The sequence below is a fragment of the Nipponia nippon genome, unplaced genomic scaffold (assembly GCF_047370975.1).
Source record: "Nipponia nippon isolate SJK-2023a ecotype South Korea unplaced genomic scaffold, ASM4737097v1 scaffold_7, whole genome shotgun sequence".
Taxonomy (NCBI): Eukaryota; Metazoa; Chordata; class Aves; order Pelecaniformes; family Threskiornithidae; genus Nipponia; species Nipponia nippon.
In genome coordinates, this window is record NW_028262391.1 from 8,541,331 (window position 1) to 8,560,661 (window position 19,331).

General features: G+C 40.1%; 1 protein-coding gene across 7 annotated transcripts; it reads right to left on the reverse strand.

Annotated features, from left to right (window-relative positions):
• Positions 1-438: 438 nt before the first annotated feature.
• On the reverse strand, positions 439-18,580 carry SLC66A1L (solute carrier family 66 member 1 like). Of its 7 annotated transcripts, none has more exons than XM_087739849.1 (10): positions 18,356-18,580; positions 18,233-18,308; positions 15,638-15,761; positions 13,861-14,206; positions 12,488-12,617; positions 11,243-11,333; positions 9,347-9,471; positions 8,354-8,449; positions 7,246-7,431; positions 439-1,442 (listed from the first exon to the last, which is right to left on the reverse strand). In XM_087739849.1, the coding sequence occupies exons 4-10, from the start codon at positions 14,196-14,198 to the stop codon at positions 1,341-1,343; spliced, it is 1,068 nt and encodes a 355-aa protein (XP_087595975.1). In that variant the 5' UTR covers positions 14,199-14,206; positions 15,638-15,761; positions 18,233-18,308; positions 18,356-18,580; the 3' UTR covers positions 439-1,340. The 7 variants fall into 7 exon arrangements, with proteins under 7 accessions (XP_087595975.1, XP_087595977.1, XP_087595976.1 ...); XM_087739851.1 differs by having other exon boundaries at positions 13,861-13,996; positions 14,123-14,206; positions 18,233-18,580; XM_087739850.1 differs by having other exon boundaries at positions 13,861-13,996; positions 14,096-14,206; positions 18,233-18,580.
• Between the last annotated feature and the right edge of the window lie 751 nt (positions 18,581-19,331).

The window sequence follows — 19,331 nt, forward strand, 5'->3', positions numbered from 1 at the left end:
AGCAAAACCACAGAGTTGAGTGACTCACGTAAGTTACTGCTGCAACAGAAGTTGAAATTAAATTTCTATATACAGCAGCAGGGCTGAGATTGCCCCCACCCCTCCAAAACCACCCTGACCCTGTTTCACGGCGTTTTTACCAGACGTACGTGAAGGTCTATATAAGTTCAGAGAGAAAAATGCTTCATTTTTAGTGTCCGCTTTTGGTAGCAATTTAGATACAATCAATTCCACTCATTAGTTTCTTTTTATGAGTTAAGAATAAATTTATTATTTAAAAACAAAATTTAAATTGTGTCCCTTTAACAGTTACCTGAAATCAAAGGGAATGAGCTTCAAAAGCCCACAAATGTATAAAATGCTCATACTGACCTTTGTAAAAAACCAGCCCTTTTGTTCACAAACTTATTTATTGAAGAGTGAATCATTACACATATATTCAGTGCAATATTAACAAGTTTATTCTTTGAGATAATTTTATTAAAGTTTTCTTCAAACACAGCACAGTATTGCAAAAAATCCGCAATTGCAAGGTACAGTCTCCTTAGCTTCCAATTTTTTTTTTTGTACTTATCTAAACCAGAAACTTGCAAAGGAAAAGCACGTTGTACAAAAACATTATATGGGGTATATGATGACATACAGTAATTACATTCCTTGGAACACCCAGGTATTGATGTACAAATGCTTTAACTCTTAAAAATAAAATGCATAGTGACACTCTGCAATGAGCTGTACATGAGGCTCCCACCAGCTTACACCAGGATTCTGCTTTTGCATCAATAACGGATCCTCTGCACTGAAGTTACTTAATTATAGGATGTTTTCTTTTCCGATGCATACAAAATTGAGTATGAATAAAAAAGACCAAATCTTACATACAATGCAACTGGACTGAGAGGTCCGTAACTCCAGGCTGGGTTCAAAGCACATGGGGAATCTCATCCACTGTTCTTAAACCAGCCACGCTACTGTTAACTAGACGTACATATTCATCTAAAAATAAATAGTCATCCCATGAGACGCACTGTATCGTGATGTCAGATAAATAGTTCTACAGCACCTATTTCTGCAAGTCCGTATCACACTTTGGGGAGAAACAGCTAAAATGGGAAAAAAATCAGGGAAAAAAATTGTATCTATCCTGAAACAACACAGTAAATATTAAATATTTTATTATTGGCATGTCATTTGCAAATAAGTAATGACAAATTAATGATGAAATAAATAATAAAAAATAAGTAATAAATTTGGTCCCTAAGCAACTGCAATCTTAGCTGTTTGTCAAAGTCATCCAAGAGCAAAAGCCAAGGAAAAGAGGAGCGGAATCCAGCCCGACACTAGGCAATCTCCTCGTTCACCAGCAATGGTTCCACTTCCAGCGCTACTAAACCAGATTGCCTTTCCTTGTGCTGACGGTACAGGATGAATTGCACAGTCACCTGTTATTTTGGGGTAAGGAAGTAATTAACTAGGATACAGAGGTAGCATTTGCAGTACTTGCTTCCAATTAAAACCAAAATAAGCTGTACAGAATAAAAGCAGCCATCCATTTAGTTCTGGCACAGACTCTGAATACCACAGTCCGCAGAGGAAAGCTTAAAACTTGCTGTATCTAATTCATGTACTGTAGTGTAAGTATTATCCATTTACTTAATCCTGACTGTGGAATTTCCTACATTAGCATATAACCTTTTCCAAATCCTACTTAACGCTCATTTTCAGTACTTCTTTATGGCAAAAAGTTTAATCATATTTTACTTGCAACACTGGAAAAGGGAATATACAGAAAAATTCTAACTCAAAACTTCAGATCCCCTTGGTTATATGGCTCAAACACACAGGAAAATATCCTTTACTACCTCATCCTCATGCTTGCAAGGGTCCCAAGTGTGAAATTCATTAGAAGCAGAACAGGAACAAGGTTCATCTAGGAACAATGTCGTGTGATTCAATATTTAATGCTGTTTTCAACACAGAATTGTGCAATTAGACATAATTATTTCTTTCTATTGTAAAAAAGACCATCGGAAATACTGCTAATCTAAAAAGAATTGACAAGTATGTGCTTGTCCTTTCTCTTGATAGTTCCAGCTCTCCAACAAAATTACTGACATTGAGGATACATAGCCCTTAAATTAAAAAAAAGGGGATGTGCATTCAGAAAGGACAGAAGAGATGTCTTACTCTTCGGAATTTTTGCTAGATAGTTGAGGAGCTTTACACGAGTACTGAACTTGATACAAACCACTTTGTTTCCTGATAGAGATACCATTTTAAGATGAAGATATTGTGCAAACCTATCCAGCTATGCCCTTCCCTTTTCTTTTCTGTTCTATTCTGTTCTAAGAAATATGCATAGCAACTTACAAAACAAGGATTTCCTAGTCACAGTAAGTCAATATAGAAATGACGTGAAATGGAAAGCAGCCGGGACCAGAAGCCTGCCTTCACCAAGGCAAACCACCGCCAGCCAGCAAAGCGGCAATGCTCTCTGTACGGCAGGGGTTTTGGCTCCTACTTTTTTCTCTCACTTTGGGCACTTTTTTTTCTTTTTCTGAAAGATGGAGTGATTTCAGCAGCAGACTATGCTAAACGCAGCATTCCTTGCTCTTCAACTTCGATGAAAAAAGTTTTGAGAAAGACATTAGATGGGTGGAAGCGGGTGCAGTAGATGAGGTCAAGTAGGGAGCCTCCAACATAAGGATCCACATGTTTAAAGCATGTGGTGTGAAACAAGTGGCCATCTGTAGACTTGGGTCCCTTGTACAAATTCCAATGTATGCTCATCTAAGTTCAGCTTTCATAGAGCCTGGATCATCACTACTGTTACATGTAAAATCCCATTTTAAAAATGAAATCGTTTCTCTGGGAGGAAATCTGACATATGGAATTCTAGCAGGAACACTTCAGATCAGTTAAAATAACTTGGCTGGTAGACAATGGTTGTGAGAAGATTGAGGCCAATGTATGTGATTATTTATAAAAATAAGAAGAGAAGGGAAAAAAAAAAAAGTTTTCTGGGAGGCCTGGATGAATGGAGAGGAAATTTTCTACATCCTAGGCAGAGCCCCAAGAATTATCCCACCTTCCGAAAGCTTTCCAGCATCCCACCTCTGAGGCCCCCCAACTAAAGACTAGACAGGATTTCCTTCAGAGACAGCAGGTCAGCACTCCTTTTTTAGTCTTTCTATAGTATTAAGTGGGGAATATTTTCTTCTTAGAGTTTAGCAAATTAGTTTTATAGCATATATAGCTACCACTTAAATTTCCTGCCTTTTTCTTTTTCATAGGCCTCACTGTACTTGCAACTGAGCACTTCCCCAAGTCTTAATAGTTGCACTGGTGGAAAAAGAAACCGTGAACTGGCAATGAAATTTGCTGAAATCATACTGTGGGCTTGGGACAAGCCTGGGCTGGAGCACTGTGCATTATCACTCTTAGCCACCAAGTTGGCAACACGAACAGAGCTTTTAAGGAGGAAGAAATTATAAACACAAGTTATGTGGAGCTTATCAAACAGTATTTCCAGAACATGTTTTTGTAGCATATGTACTCAGCTGCTCATATTTTTTTTCAATAAATGCTAAACTGCCAAGCCTACTAACTTGCTGCTCAAGTCTGACTTTCTGGGGGAAACTTTAAGACCTAAGCATGCAGGCAGTCCAAAGTGGAAGAGACTGAGAAGTCACTTTGGTTGTAAAGTTCATGACAGCCACTGAGCTAGTGTATCAAATTTGTTTCATGAAATTAAACAATTTAATAATTCAAAAAATGAAACCATTTTGAGACAAAAGCGGGTATTTACAGGAGCACAGTGAAGAAGTTGTATGTTTGGCGGGGAAACTCTCCTGGCTGAATTGTCAGGTCACTTATATTCTTCGCACAGTGTAATTAAATTACAAAGCGTGATGTTTTGTAGAAGTATATAATGGATTCCAAGTGGTTGCCCTGCACAAAAGGGGCAAGAGAAGAGTCTGTGTACAACAGCTTGGCTCTTGCTGAATATACTTTGGCTGTCTAGTAACTACCTGGCTACACTTAATGAAAAGAAGTACATGTGAAGGATTTGAACACATTTCTCTGACAATAGGGTGACAACAAGTTAAAAAAAAAAAGGGGGGGGGGGCAAAAATCTTGGTAAAGGGCTTTGTCTGAACTAGACACAAAGAAAAATCTTGGTAAAGAGCTTTGTCTGAACTAGACACAAAGCAGAGTTGTTTGGTTTTGGTGGGAGCAGGGGAGGAAGGATGCAGGGTGAAAGAGGGTAGTAGACTTAGAGAAAAGGACCAAGTTTTCTGGAAAAATTTGCACTAGATTCCATCTCTTGGAAACTTAGTGATGTCTGCTGCTAAAAGTCTAAGGGCAGAACTGTGCACCGGTTTAGTATTTTAAAATATGTAGGATTGCATCCTTGTGCGCAAGTGAAATACGAAGTAATCATGCACATAAAATAAAGCTCTAATAAGGTCTACCGTGGAACCTTACAATAGGCAAACCTGGACTGAGCGTCTCCGACTGACTAGGCGCCCTATCAGGCCCACTTAAACCCTGGGCTTTGTGGTTTCTTGAGAAACTCCAACCACCTTCCACTGCAAAGCAGCAGCTGGAAGGGAACACTTCCTGCAACAGAAAATCGTGTCCAATTTCTAATTCAAACGTGCAATGCTATGAAACTCCTCTTAAAATGAAAAGGAGGACAATTCATACTTTACAAACAATTGGACACTTCCATTATTTATTGAAAGTAGCTGGCTCATTGTGCAACCAAATAACTTTAACTTTAGACACCAAGGAAACAGGATGACCGTGTTATCCTGTTAAACTGAGCTGAAACAATTCCAGTGCAATGCTGCACTAAGTAACTGCTGTTCCAGCTATGATCTGGAGTCCATTTGTTTCTAAAAATAGTCAATGCCAGCCGTGTCAGACGGAAGCAAAAGAATACTGCAGCAGACACAGAGTAAGTGAACTCTTAATCCCTGCTTGGACCTTGAGAAATGAGAGTTTACTTTCTACCTAATGAAACTCTGGACACTATCAGGAATCAAGTCTACTAGAATTAGGCAATTTCTGCAACTACTCCTCAAAACAGAGACCGTCTGTCACACAAATGATCAATTATGAAACACCTCCCTCTTAGAAATTATGACTTTTTGGTTTAATTCCTGTTTTCCAAAATGCAGGTGATCCTGTTCTTCATTTTCTGGTCTAACATGGCATACCAGTTTGTTAGATTTTTTATTTTCTTGCTTGGCAAGAGACAGTAACAAAGCCCTCTTTAAAAGCATTGACTTCCATACCTTCAGGGCTTCTCAAAGCAGGAGGTCTGCTTTTGTTTTCTCTTGATTACAAATACTTCATACATTTTCAACTAACACTATATACTTGACTAGATGCCTGTAAAGCTCCTCAACCTGATTTGGCAGCATCTGTTTTCAATACAATTTGAACTGGAGGACGATTAGCAAGATTGGATTCAGACTCCAATCAAGACAGAACCCAGAAATGAATGTCATGTGCACACTGGCACTGCAATCCTGGGGCAGGGTCAGAGAGGGGGGGAGGTCTGTGGCCAAGTTCCTTTTCAGAGTACATCATAGGAAGGCATCTGCAAATATGCATATAATGTACTGTAAGGGTCATCAAGATCAAGTTCTAGGGTTTTGGGGGTAAATAAATACTGGCCGGTTTATGTTTCCAGCTGGGGGGGCTGGGGGTGGAAGAAAGAGTCACTGCTGTGTTCGTGGAACAAAAGGCCCGAGTGCTCAAACCAGCCACATGGGCTAGCAACCCTGAATCCCTACAGTCCGCTCATGTGAAAGAAACTGCATTGTCTCATAAAAATACAATTTCTTTCGAAACGGGCCACGAACCACAGTTTAGTCTCACCACTGGTGGAGTATTGTGTTCCCACGATGCAGAATGTTTTACTAAACTGCCCACTTAAATCGCCATGGCTGGAGATGCAGAAAACACAGATGGCTATGCTGAACGACAGTATAATTTAACCGTCCATCCAAAGGCCAGGGTCGGCTGTCCCATTGCTAGTCTAATTGGAGTGGCTTATGAAATTACTTTAATCAGAAAAACAAGACTGATGCCTGGGAATCATAACTTCTGGAACTGTTCCAGGTAAATCCGGTAAAGAACTTCCTTTTAATATGGAACGGATTAACACAATATGCTTCAGCATGGTCCTGAAATCACTCTTCATTTTATCCTGTTTTATAGTTTGAGTTCATGGAGCTAAGTACCAAGATGTTTTCAGACACAAACCTAAAATTCTTACTCCAGGAAAAATCAGAAAAATCTCCTCTTTATACTATTTTAAGTGAAATACAAGCTATAGTAACAAGACAGGTGACTATAAACCTATAGCAAACAGTAAGATCAAGTATCACCACATTACCATTCACTAGGCTTTTAAAGCAAGAGTACAATATTACTCGCAACACTTTGCTTTTAATTTCTTGATCACAGAATTCTAATGCTCAATCTAGAAAGAGCACGACTAACAATAACTAATATACCGTGGGCATCTTATGTACGTCCCCTGAATATAAGAATAAAAATTATAGCGTTTTAATTTTGCTCAGGACTTTCAAGAAACTGGCATACTAATCTACATAACTGTGTAGTCAGTTAGCCCTTAGCATGAGCCAAAGAGCATAGCTGCTGCTTTTCAGAGGCACCCAGTGTCTCAATACAACTGATTTTGCCCCGAATTATACAGTTAAGGGGAGCTGCAGCATTTCTTTGTTAAGTGCTATTTTCTGAAACTAAGTTTGCCAAAACCTCATTGTTTGTCTGTGACGTTAATGCAATCTTGCAATAACAAAGCCATAATTCTATATTTGCATTTAAAAACAAGCAGATTTGGGGTTTGTTTTGGTTTGTTTGTTTGTTTGGGGTTTTTTTGGGTTTTTTTACATTTATCTGACAGCAAACCTAAGAAAAACAGCACAATGTGCAAAGACCCCCCCCAACTTCTAGTATACTACATATTAGCTACAAGATATAAATTAACCTGTGCAATGTAGCTTTAATGTAGATACTTTCTATAAACTGGTTATTCTTATCAAGAAATATTATTATGAAAAGCATACAAATTATTGTTCAGAAAGAAGATTTTATGATCAGGTTAGAATCATAGAAAAAATTTTGATTTAAAAAAAAAATCCACTTAATTTCTGATCTACTTATTAACAAGCCTATCCTGAGAAACTCTACAGAAAAGGATACAAAAATGTCTAGAAACAAAACTCCAAAGCTCCCAATGAGCCATGGAAGATGGTGTAAAAAGTAGAGGGCCCGGAAGGATTCAGTAGCTGGCATCTTTAAAACAAGGCTGAGTCCATATGTACAGTTTCCCATCATGGCTAATGCAAACAGCAGGTAAGAGGTGCCTTCTGTTGATCTTCTTTGGAACTAAATAGAAAGAAGTTTTTACAAATACAAAGAAATGTTAGAACGTGTATCACAGTAGCCAGTTATAGATAATTTGGGCATTTTGTACTATAACTCATCCAAAGACTTTCAGTCATTCTTGTCCATCTCTTCCTGGACTCTGAATCCTCTGAGCTTAGTACTTTCAGCACATATCACTGAAAACTACAGAAGTTGTTACAGTTCTTAGAAGCAGCTCCAGTTAATGTAATTTTTATGCAAGTGCAAAGCAGCAAGGATAATCTGTTTCCAAATGATATTCAGTTCTTAAGAAACCTGTTGCTCTATCAGTGTGCTTAGTAGACCTTTTTGAAAATATTGTGGTATTCAGCTGTGAAGGAAAAGGTAGAGGGGGAATATGAATAGGCTTGGAAATGAACTAATCATTTCCATAATCAATTCAGGTCTTTTGCTGTCTTTTTTTTCCCTTTTTTTTTTTAATATACTGATAGTGAAGAGGGTGTTGGGAAAAAAACGTCAGTAATGGCATCTTTGTGAAAAGGGGCTAAAATTCTAAACTGATTTTCCTCTAATTCTAACTTTTGATCCCATGATTGTTTAAAGGGAGAATAGTTTGGAGAAAGAAAAGGGGAGACATCATTTGCTCATGACAACTATCACACAAAGCATGTTTCTGCTCATATCTGATAAATCCAACTGTAAACACTTCTTCCTTGGCCAATAAATCCTCTTCCATCAAAGTCCATAATTTTCCTAAAATTCTCAACATCCTCCTCTGAATGGGAAAAAAACACCCTTTTTCTCTTTACCATTTTAGACAGTCACAAAAGCAAAGTAGGCTTTCAAATTCAAGAGAGCTCACTGTTAGGGAGAGTCCAACATCTAAAGCAAAAGAGAGTATTTTGTAAAATATACAAGTGTATTTAGCCAAAAACCTACTTACATTTTTATACAGCTGAGGAAATCTACTTCCCAAGTAAAACACACAGGATATATAGCCACAAATGAAGCCTGACATTTCAATCATATTGAGAGAGTTCTGAAAAAGAAAGGTACATATATTTTGGCAAGAAAGTTTTCAGGCATTTCAGAGGATTAAACCGAGAGTCCACTGGCTGATTTTTCTGGACAGAACTCCTTTCAAAGCAGTTCAGTGCTGCTCTTCAAATGACCAAAGAGGGCTAGAAAGGGTTTAATCTTTATCTCACAACAATGCATACTGCTGCGTCATAGCCATGACCGAGATCAAAACTAGTGCCGGGCTTTAGGATACGACACTAATATCAATCCAGTCCTCCTGCTAAAAAAGCCTGGGCACAATAATTCAAACCAAAACTAAGAACTGTAGCTAGGGCTACTAAAAAAATGAATCATCCTGTCTGGAGAAAGCAAAATACTCATTTTTCACAGTTTAAGAGTTGTTAGTTTTCTCACTCTAGCTGTGTTTTGAAAATAAGCTGCTTCCCTGCTGGGCAATGTTGCTGGATTACAATTATTTTACTGGCATTAGTATGAGGGCCATAAAATTGCTAGAATAGCCTGTGAACTTTCCTGCTGAAATGACAGCAGCAGCAGGTACAATTGTAATTTTCCACTTTTATTGATTTCACTTGTGACTCTGTAGTCTCTACATGGATGTCTACAGTATTTAACGCCAGCAGAAACACAACATGTTATTTCACAGAGCAGCACATCCTAATGACCCAAGGGACAGAATAAGCCCAAAACACAGGATGCTGCTAAAAGCAGCAATTTTATAACTTCTTTACTTTGAGATGTATGGTCCATAGTTGAAACATCCACATAGTGGCACATTTATGACTTCTAAATCATTGTTAAAAACATCATCCAAATTTCTTTAAAGCTCAGAGTACACAATCTTTTTGAGACACTTTTGGGTGAAAGTTTTTTGGAATGGAAGCAGGTAAAAACTTACATTACTCTTTTCAAATACTGTACTCTGGTCTTGTTTTCTTAGTAACAGCTGACAGGGTAAAATAACACACGCTGCTATGCACACCATGATCCACGTTATACAGAGATTCTTCAGGCTTTTGCTGCCTAGAATGACATAGAAACAAATCAGCTGAAAAATAACATCTGCTGTTGATTTAAGGTTACTTTTTGTATGCAATATAAATATGTAAATTTAAAGGTACAATTTCATGTATCTTCTTCTTGGCAGCAACGTATATCCACCTCTTTCTTCTGGGCTCTGTGCCCACCTCTGCTCACTATCATAGTTGTGCTGTGTCTTTGTGCAACAACTGAGGGTAGCAGTGCAGGAACAGGAGAGCAACTCCCTAAATGGGCATTGCTACCGAGAGAAAGAAAATCTTCATACTCAGCTTCTCTCTTATAAATAAAGCGGATAAACAGAAAACTGCTAAGCAGAATAGAATGTAACAGTTCTTTCAGCACATCTTGATTAAAAACCAGAAAAGCAAGGATATTTGAAATTTAAAGTAACAAAAATATCTTTAAGATAAATACGTAATCTAAGTGCTCTGCCAGACCAGTCTCTATGTCCATGGTTGGCTAGATAGTGAGCCTTATCGAGACTGACGTACTCAAAGACACAGACTCCATCTAGGGAGTCTCCATAGACACCTACAAGACAACTTGAAAACGGCAGAGAACCCTACAGAACTCTGGAGCTACGCTATCTTCTGTATCTACAAGATGCTGGTAAAGTCCTGCAGTCACTGTTAGCAGCGGAACAAATTGCTGTACGGCATTAGCAAGCCTGTCCTAAAGACTCGAAGTCTAAATAACACAGACTTAGTAGTGCTGTTCCACAGGCTGCACCTTGAGATGCAAAATCGACCAACTTGTAGCTGCTCCAGAACTGGGTACTGAAAAGCCCTCTTTCACAGCTCTAATCACAGTACCGTTTCTCCCTCTCCAGCTATGCAAGCCATTGAGCTGAAACAGGCACTGGTAGTTAAAAGGTACAGAAGCCTGTGTTTGTTTTCAAAAGTAGGCAGCAGGGAGGAAATATCTTCAGCACTGACCTATCTCCAGGTTTATTATCAGCTCCATATTGAATGAATCTGCTTTATCCCTATTTAGGATGCTGGGCAGGCATCTGTTTTACTTCAGGTTTTTGTTACCTCTGCTGCACCATGGATGGGCTTTGATACTTTCTTTTTTTTTTTTTTTTTTTTTTTTAGATTGATGAGTTAATGTTTTTGATTTGATACAATGTGAACAGAGCTTTCTGTCTTCCATTTCAGTCAAAACAGTAGTCCATTGGTAGGCTGAATACTACAACTACTGCCAGGACTTTATGAAGCACAACTTGAGTAACTTTATTCCCCTGGAATATATTTTTTAACTGTATGTATTGAAACAGAACACATGAAGATGTCAAGATATTTTATGCTATAAGCAAATAAAGTCCGGTTTCAATCAACATGGAGGAAACTAACTGAACCACACAAAGAAATAATGCTTGCTTTCAACCTATACCTATATTTAGAGAGCCGTAAGTAGATAGTAAAACCATGGAGTAAGTTAAAATATGGAACCAGATTCCACAAAACTACCGCATTTTGTATGTCTATATAAACTGAAAGTGCGACATGGAAAATATTTACATCTATTACGTGGGTAAGAAAAGAGAAAGGCAGAAGGCAGAGAAGAGAAAGGGCAGGATTTTCACAAGAGCCTGAGAAAACTGGAAGCAACAGACCTAACAACTTCAACCAGAATTTGTGCACTCTATTTTTTGATCCCTCTGAAAAAAATGTATTTAAATGCTGTAGAAAATACCAAAGTAAAGAGTGTGTGCTACATTATGGAGAACATTTTAATTCTTGAAAAACCTTACATTTTGTCATCTTCTGATTCTTGAGCTTATAGTAGACAAATTGTGAAATCATAATTATATCCATGTTAACATAAAAAATGGCAGTGACAATCTGAAAGAGAAGATACATTTGCTTGTTCAGTATACAAATAATTCAAAATACCTTAACTGCATGGAAATTTTGCTTCATAATTATAATGTGAATGACAAATAGCAAAGCACTGCCAAAAAAAAAAAAAAAAAAAAAAAAAGGAAAAAAGCAAGCGTTTCCAGTACAAAACAAGTTAGACTGCTGCAGAGGAACACAGTGTAAACCTTATGCAACAGGGGCTTGCCGACACAATTGCAATAGCTGGTCATTTTCCAGGATGCATAGCACAAATTCCTACCTGGGCAGACAGATAAATCCTTTCTGCCCAGAAGCTTAAGTCTGTTCCACTTAGTTTCCCAGCACTTTGGAAGCTACTAATCTTACACAGTGCCTCTTCCCTCAATAAGACAAAACTGACACTCTCTCTTCCCCTTTTCGTATTGGGGAGATGGGACGGTTAGTGCCACACGTTAAGTTGTAAAAGAGAGGACAACTCTGTCCACCCTTGGGTCCATCTCCAGCTTATGAAAACTTCTGCAGGTGGCTGACACATACCTCTTTCTCTTTTAATTAAGAGTCAAAAATAAAAACCGCAGATAAAAGTTTCTGACGCAATTAATGTATTGCTGAAAACAACTGTTCCTTTCTGAGAAACCCTCCCCTTAATGAAGAAAATATATTTTCAAATTAGTCAGACATTAACAGCTTTGAACTAGTATTTCTCTAGTAAAAATATTCCCTTAATAAACAGTTTTCTTAAAAACAAACAAACCAACCAAGACGAAGTTTAAAGAGTAGCTGCCCCAAAACAGCTTGATCTGTTACAAGCTAAACAACACAACTTCCATCCAGCCCCTTCCAGCCCTATTCGCTCTGCAAACTTTCTTTGAAGCTGAAGCTCAAATGAAAATTCCCCACTTCATTCATCAAGTAACACCTCGTAAGTTTCTCTGAATGTTAATTACAAGCCTGAAACAGTTTCTACAACACACAACAGGAGCAATGTAAATATTTAGGAAATTATGACTTATTTTATAGATGGTAGATCAGTGAACAGAATACAAAACTATTTTCTTTCCTAGTGTGTACTTTGCTGGGCAATATGAAGTCATCCTAGAGTTTAAAGAGACAGTTTGAAAAGGATAAATCAAAAAGTAGGAATATTGACAGATTACCTGAATTGGCAGTTGATTTGTTAAATAGCAGCCTACGAAATTTGTAAGATCTCCAGCTATCCAACACAGCAGAAAGCCCAAAGACAGTGCTTGATCCACTCTTCCATTCTGACAGGCAACGTATATTTGACTGGCACAAATTCCAGAAGTAATTGTAAAACAGCGTAAGCAAAAAATGTTTAATAAGCTCAGAAGTACATTTTTCAAAATTTGAATAAAGAAAGATCAAAACTCTAACCACAAGAGACCTATCGCAGCAATACTCCACTTACCTTTTGAAGAAGAACTCAGTATCACTATAGCTCACCATGTCTTACTCTAACATAACAAAAGACTCAAATCACAACCTCATTACTGCTTGCATGTGCTCCTTTTTTGTGGCCTGCACTGAAATACCATTTTCTGGACACCAGAACTATGCCGTAAGCATTTTACATTCATCTGCTGTAAATACCAGCCTTTAAAATACCAAAAGAAGAAAACCACTGTTATTTAACATAGAAGGGCTAAAAATGAACAAAGCTTCTAGAAGAGCTGACAACTACACTTATGCCTCTAAATTGGAGAACTGTTATTCAGATTCACAATGGGGACTATGAAGCAATCCCAAACGTGAGTCCATTAGACATATCTTGATGAATTCCATGCTCACTAATATGACAGTTTTAATGTAGAGCCCCCTTTCAACTAATATTTCTGAAGCTCAACAGCTTACTAAGCGTGGTTTTATTTTGCTTGATTTCCATAGCCCTTTTACTAGTTCAGTAAATTATATCCCCCTTATGGGGACAGGCTTTGGAGTCAATCCCATTTTGTTTCAGGCATTTTCATCTGCTGGGAGCATTTCTACTTCTCCTTTGTCATCCCCTACCTACATATTTGAAACCTGAATCCAGTGCCAGCGGCCAAACAGCAACTGATTTTGTACTACCGAAGTGCTAACTCATGTGCCGTTTCTGACCTTTTCTCAGTCCAAATTTCATTGACAGGAGCCAGCACGACAGTACTGGTGACAGAGCATGTGGTTTAAATAAACACTGAGCCAGCTTCTGCTGCAAGTGTGCCTGCGTGTGCACACACATCTCAGGGTGGAGAAGATAAGAGAGAAGAGGTGATTTATTCTCATTTGCTCTAAGTGGCAGAGATTAGTGTCAAGTCAGTACAACAGAACAGTACATCAAGCGCATTTGTCAACCACCAAATATTGTTGCAAACATGAACAACATGCTTCTCTGGCATATTATATCTGTATTATGCAGATAGAGAAACATATCCAAGATAAAATAAAAAAAAAAAAAGGCAGCTTTTGAAAAAGGCTTCAGGCAAGATTACTCATGTTTGAATCTGAGGACTGCTTAAGACTTTAAACTTACGGTAGTGCAGCAAACAGAAAACAGACAATGGAAATCAGTCCTATGACAACGCTCCAATACTCCCACGCATTCTCGACACATTCTTCTAGGAGATGCCAAATCCATGGTGTTCCATTTATGCACAATCTCCTCTTCTCTATTGGGGAGATATTGAAAGCATGTGTATACAGCTGAGAAGCCATCATTCCTGGACCGAGATTCAATTTCAGAAGTTTATTTCTGCCTCCATTTTTACCCCATGCAAATCCGCAAATCCGTTTACCAGTGCTGAATATCCTCTGTGAAAAGACCTCTGCATCCAGACGGATGCTTGATATTACAGTTATTTCCAATCTCATAAACGAATCTGCCAAATTCAAAGAAAAAAATAGAGCCAGTGTGAATAAGACATTAACTGTACAATGCTTGCTTATGTTTATTGCTTACAGAAGAGAAGTTAGACTTCCAAGAAGGAAAAATGCTTTGTGGTCCATCACATTCATTAGCCCTTGACAAATATGCACCACTCCAGATTTATATCGCTGTAGCATTTTAGTCTGAGGTTGCATTAGACTGAGACTGCCAGTTACACTGAGGTGCCAGCAATCTGCTACAGGGTAAAGTAAACCAAGCAGTTTATTTGCACTTAAGACCAAAGCTCTGATTTTCGTGTTCAACATTATGCCAATAAAGTAACAGTACTTTCTTTAATGGTACTAGCCCAGATTCTGAACACTCTACTTACACTTACAAAACATAAATACCATGTTGCTTTCTGAGCAATTAATTTCAGGATAATGTTATGAAAAAGAAGTCACTTATGACTCAGATTCCAGATGAGCTCTAAGGTCTACTTGAATCTAGCTAGCCCACCAGACTAACTAGTGATTCAAAACACTGTCAAACGGTTTGCGTTATTTAATGCTCCAGAGGAAAGACAGAAAGCATAAGAAACTTGCAGAAGGCAAACGTAGAGTACTTCTGCCCCCAGAATAAAAAATAGTATGTACAGCTTAAATTTTGAAGCAAGGGAAGGGTGAGATTGACCTTTAAAAATATTTTCTTGTAGCCAGTTACAATAATTCTGGATATTTTTTGTTCCTGCTGAAATATATATCCTATTTGAAATTTCAATATTTACTCAGAAGGCTAACCACTACAAAATTGAAGAAAATTTTAACAAAAAATGCAGAATTACCCATTACTATTCCTTGTAACTGACCGCTGACAAAAAGCAGCTGATATCTTACTCATTCTGATGATAATTTAAGTCCTCTGAAGGTTAATAATTCCTCATACAGAGAAGTCTAAAATCAACTAGCTATTAAGGAAAAAAGCCAGCGCAAATGCACTGTTTAAAAAAAAAAAAAAACAAAACAACAACAAAATAAGTATTATACTAGTAGGTGAACCTGTTTAGTATTTAAAGCTAGATGTAGAACCAGTAACAAGAAGGATGGTGAAAATTTTTAAGACCATTTGGAACATCTCAGATGCACAGTGAATTCAGGAAACAGGAAGAAGTAATACTGAGGGATAAGAGCATCCCTCTAGAAGTGAACAAAGTTATCCAGTATCTCACAGATAACAGTCCCCAAAGGCCTGATGTTTGTAGCTGGGATTTTTGATGTTCTTAACACACATGGGGACAGGGCTTGGAAGGGCTGCCAATATACCCTTTCTGCAACATAACAGGTCAGAGCCACCCTCATTATGCATCAAACTACTTTCAAATCTTGATAAAGTTTCACAAAGTTTGTTTTCATAGAGCATCATTCACTGTAAAGTTAGGACTCACTTTGCTAGTCATTGAGAAACCTGCTTTTTCTTTTCAAGAGACTTCAGATATCTGTGGCGTTAAATGCTGCAACAAGTTTTCTGCAGAAACTGGCTGCCTCTCAAGAGAGCTGTCATCATTGGACCTACACCAATTAAACGATAAAAAGAAGAACATGTATTCATACACTGAGAATTCACCTTAGCCTATTAGATATATTCAGCTTATACTGGTGAAGTTATTACACTTTGTAGCCATCTTTGAAAATAATTTTTAAAGTTAAAAAAAAAAAAAAAGTTGCGAGTCATGTTTCAAGCAAGCTTTCCCATTCTGGTACTCTACAGCCAAGCAGGGTTTTACCACCCACTAAAAAGGGAGAAACATCAAAGCACACACACTACTTAGGAGGCAGGTTTTAGGCATGAACTTTCAACCATTCATAAACATTGTAACAAAAACCTTATACATTTTATTATGCTTCATCCCAAAATGCCCATTTCAAGCTAAGCAAACTATGTCAGATGTAAAAAAAAAAAAAAAAAAGATTGAACATGGTGTTTTAAAACCATGCCTGAAAAATTAGGTTTAACATCGTATTTAAAACCATGTCTGAATATCATAACTGCAGTTGGACTCATGCATGCAGAAATTCTCTTATAAGATCAAGGACTATGTGGCAGCAAGTCTAAACAAGGCAATTCAGACTTAACCACCTGATCTTATGCTATACCCTGCTCCAAAACCCTGCAGCTATTATGGAAAACCAAACAGTTTAAAAAGTGGTAGGAATTAGACAGGCCACTTACACTTCCCAGATGACTGAAGACTTGAGCTTTGGCCTCCTGCCACACAACACACTTAACACATTCAAAGCATGTGGATATTCTTGGGATGTTATTACTTAACATTTATGCAGCAGAATAACGTCCGCGTTGCCAGTCCTGGTGACCGTATTTTTAATCTTACGATAATTGCTACTTTTCTTAAATCTTCAGCAAAATACTCTGTCCCAGTAAGAGCCCTATCACCAAAGCCAACAATTCCACCAGTGGCTAGCACAACTGGATGCCGTCAACTAAACGTATTGGCCACAAAACCTGAACTCCTCCTGCCGTTGCTGGGAAGGCAAAAGGCAACGGCGTCAGTGTTTGATCTTCAGTTATTTTCACACCTGGACTGGGTGTGCCATATTAGGATACACCCTTCACCGAATAAGCTCCATCTTCTGACACTGAACTATTTTATGACTATGTTTTTAGCTCAAAAGAATAATGGTGTTTGAGCTAGACCAATCCAGATGGTTCCCTCCCCAGATATATCTAGCACAGATATATAGTCTCACATTGAATTTTTCCTCAACATTTAAAAAAAAGCTTTTACTTTTCTATTGTTGCATTAAATGTTTTCCACCTGAAAACAGGATAAGGAGATTGCTGTGACATTCCTTTTCTTCCTATAGTATTTAAGTTGTAATGATGAGAAAGGAAAATAACATTAAAAGGTGATTTATGTTCCTATAACAATTCCTTGCCTGTAATCTCATATTCTTTCTTAGATTACTGCCCAAATACTAGTTCCTACCATTTGGAAAAATTACAGTAAAGGTATTATTTCCACAGAACAGTTAACTTGGAACTTTGACATTATACCTTGCTGAAAAGGTTTAGTGTTTGTCTAGCCAGAAATAAAACCATTACGGTGTAAGATATTTAGTAATAAGGAACCAGTAGATTGAGACTCCTGTTTGGACACTCTTTTTCTTATTCTAATCCCTTAGTCTGGAGTAAAAACGTGCAAATAGAAATAGTCAATGGTTTAAAAGTGAAATCCACTTCATTAAGAATAGTTTCACAGCACAGATGAGGAAAAGCAAGCTTTCCCTGGCACTTGGGAGACTTGCCACAGATTCTCTGCCTCTCTGACTGCCAGGCTGCCCTGAACATAGAAGCATAGAATCATCAGGGTTGGAAAAGACCCTTAAGATCATCGAGTCCAACCCTTAACCTAACACTGCCAAGTCCATTTATACCATGTCCTCGAGCACCAACATCCGCGTGTCCTGGCTGCTGCGTGTTCCTGGATGTCAAACAACGAGACGCGGCTAGTAATGTGTAAAGATGTCAGATACGTGTGTCTGGCAGATTTGCAAGTTCTCTAAATAGCAGCTAATAACAGCTTGAAATCCAAAAGGATGTTCAGTTGTACAGTATTCATAATTCAGTTACTCCTGGGGAAAATGAAAAAAAAAAGCGGAGCTGAGCTAAGGAGTAATTCAGGGCTTCTGAAACACTTCCCAGCATTAACCCGGTCATCGTATTTTGTCTCAAGCTACTCTCTAACCACATTTTTACACAATCCCGATTGTGCATGCTGCCTCTGAATTCAGAGCTGATGATAAAGCATGTCCAAACCAAGCCCAGTTCTCACAGAACACTTCCAACTTAGCTTATTAAAAAAAAAAAAAAAACAAACCCAAACCATAGGGATGCGCCTTTCTTCAGGAGAGCCCGGCAGCATCGCAGCCCTGCAGCCCGGGGGGCGCCGTCCCTTTGGGGGTCATCAGAGGAGAAACGGGATTGGGGGGGCAACGTTAAAGCAACGATAACTCAGACTGACTTTAAGCAAGGGCAGCGGCTCTCTGGCTCCAGGCAAAGCGTGATCGGCGGGGAGGGGGCCGTCGGGGGCCGCGGGCCTGGCTGGGGAGGCGAAGACACGCACCCGAGCGGGGCAGGCACCGACCTGGCGAGAGCTGCTGCTGCTCCGGGGATCCGGCTGGGCGCGGCGGGCCGCCCGGCGCCGCACGCCTCTCCCCGCACCGCCGCCGCCGCCGCCGCCGGAGGGCGGTTTCGCCGCACGGAAGGCCCTGCGGACCGGGAGGGGGTTACGCTCCCGCGCACGGCGGCCGCCACCCCGTTGCCCACAGCGCCCCGGCACCCGGCCCGCGGCGGGGAGACGGGCGGGAGAAAGCGCCGCCGCCCCTCCCCTCCCCTCCCCTCCCCTTCCCTTCCCCCGGCAGGCCCGGCGCCGCCATCAGCGCCACAGCGGCGGGGCCGGGGCGCCCTCTGTGGGCGGGCGGGCGAGGGTGCGGTGCGGTGCGGTGCGGTGCGGTGCGGTGCGGTGCGGCGCGGCACCGCACCCAGGGCCGGCCCGTCCCTCCCCTCCGCCCGGGCCTCGCCGCGGCTCTCGGTGGCCGGCGGGAGGCGGCGAGGCCCGGGCTCCCCCCGAGGAAGCGGGGCAGGTGTTGGCGTGGGGAAACCGAGGCTGAAGGAGGCAGGCGCGCCCCCAGGCGCGCTGCTGTTACACAACGCGGGCGTCTTTCTCCTGCCTCCCTGTGGAGGCGAAGGCGCCCGAAGCGGCGCTGGTGCTGACGAGGTGCAAACAGCTGTGGTGCTTTTAAGACTTAGGCAGTTACGTCAGTGGTGCTACCCCTCTTTTATATAAAAACATACATCTCAGGCCCGTATAGCGCACGTACGCAGAGCAGCCGTTGGGAGAAACAGAGAGACGAGGTTTTGCGCGAAGAGGCCGCTGGCCATTCCTTTACCACAGGGACGAGGCCGACGTGCCCCTTGCAAGGCCAGCCTCTGCTCTGGATGCCTGATCAACGCCATGGAGACCTTTGCACCGCAGTGTTCGTGCCCGCTTGCTGAGCCTTGGCCGCTCTTAAATGCCGCCCTTTAAACTGATGGGTAATGGCAGCTAGTGATCCGCGATA

Coding starts and splice junctions, on each gene's coding strand:
- SLC66A1L (XM_087739845.1), bottom strand. CDS start 14,198: ATGAGATTGGAAATAACTGTAATATCAAGCATCCGTCTGGATGCAGAG. Junction 11,334..12,487: donor CAAATCAACTGCCAATTCAG/GTAATCTGTCAA, acceptor CTTCTCTTTCAG/ATTGTCACTGCCATTTTTTA. Junction 7,432..8,353: donor TTCCTCAGCTGTATAAAAAT/GTAAGTAGGTTT, acceptor CTTTCTATTTAG/TTCCAAAGAAGATCAACAGA.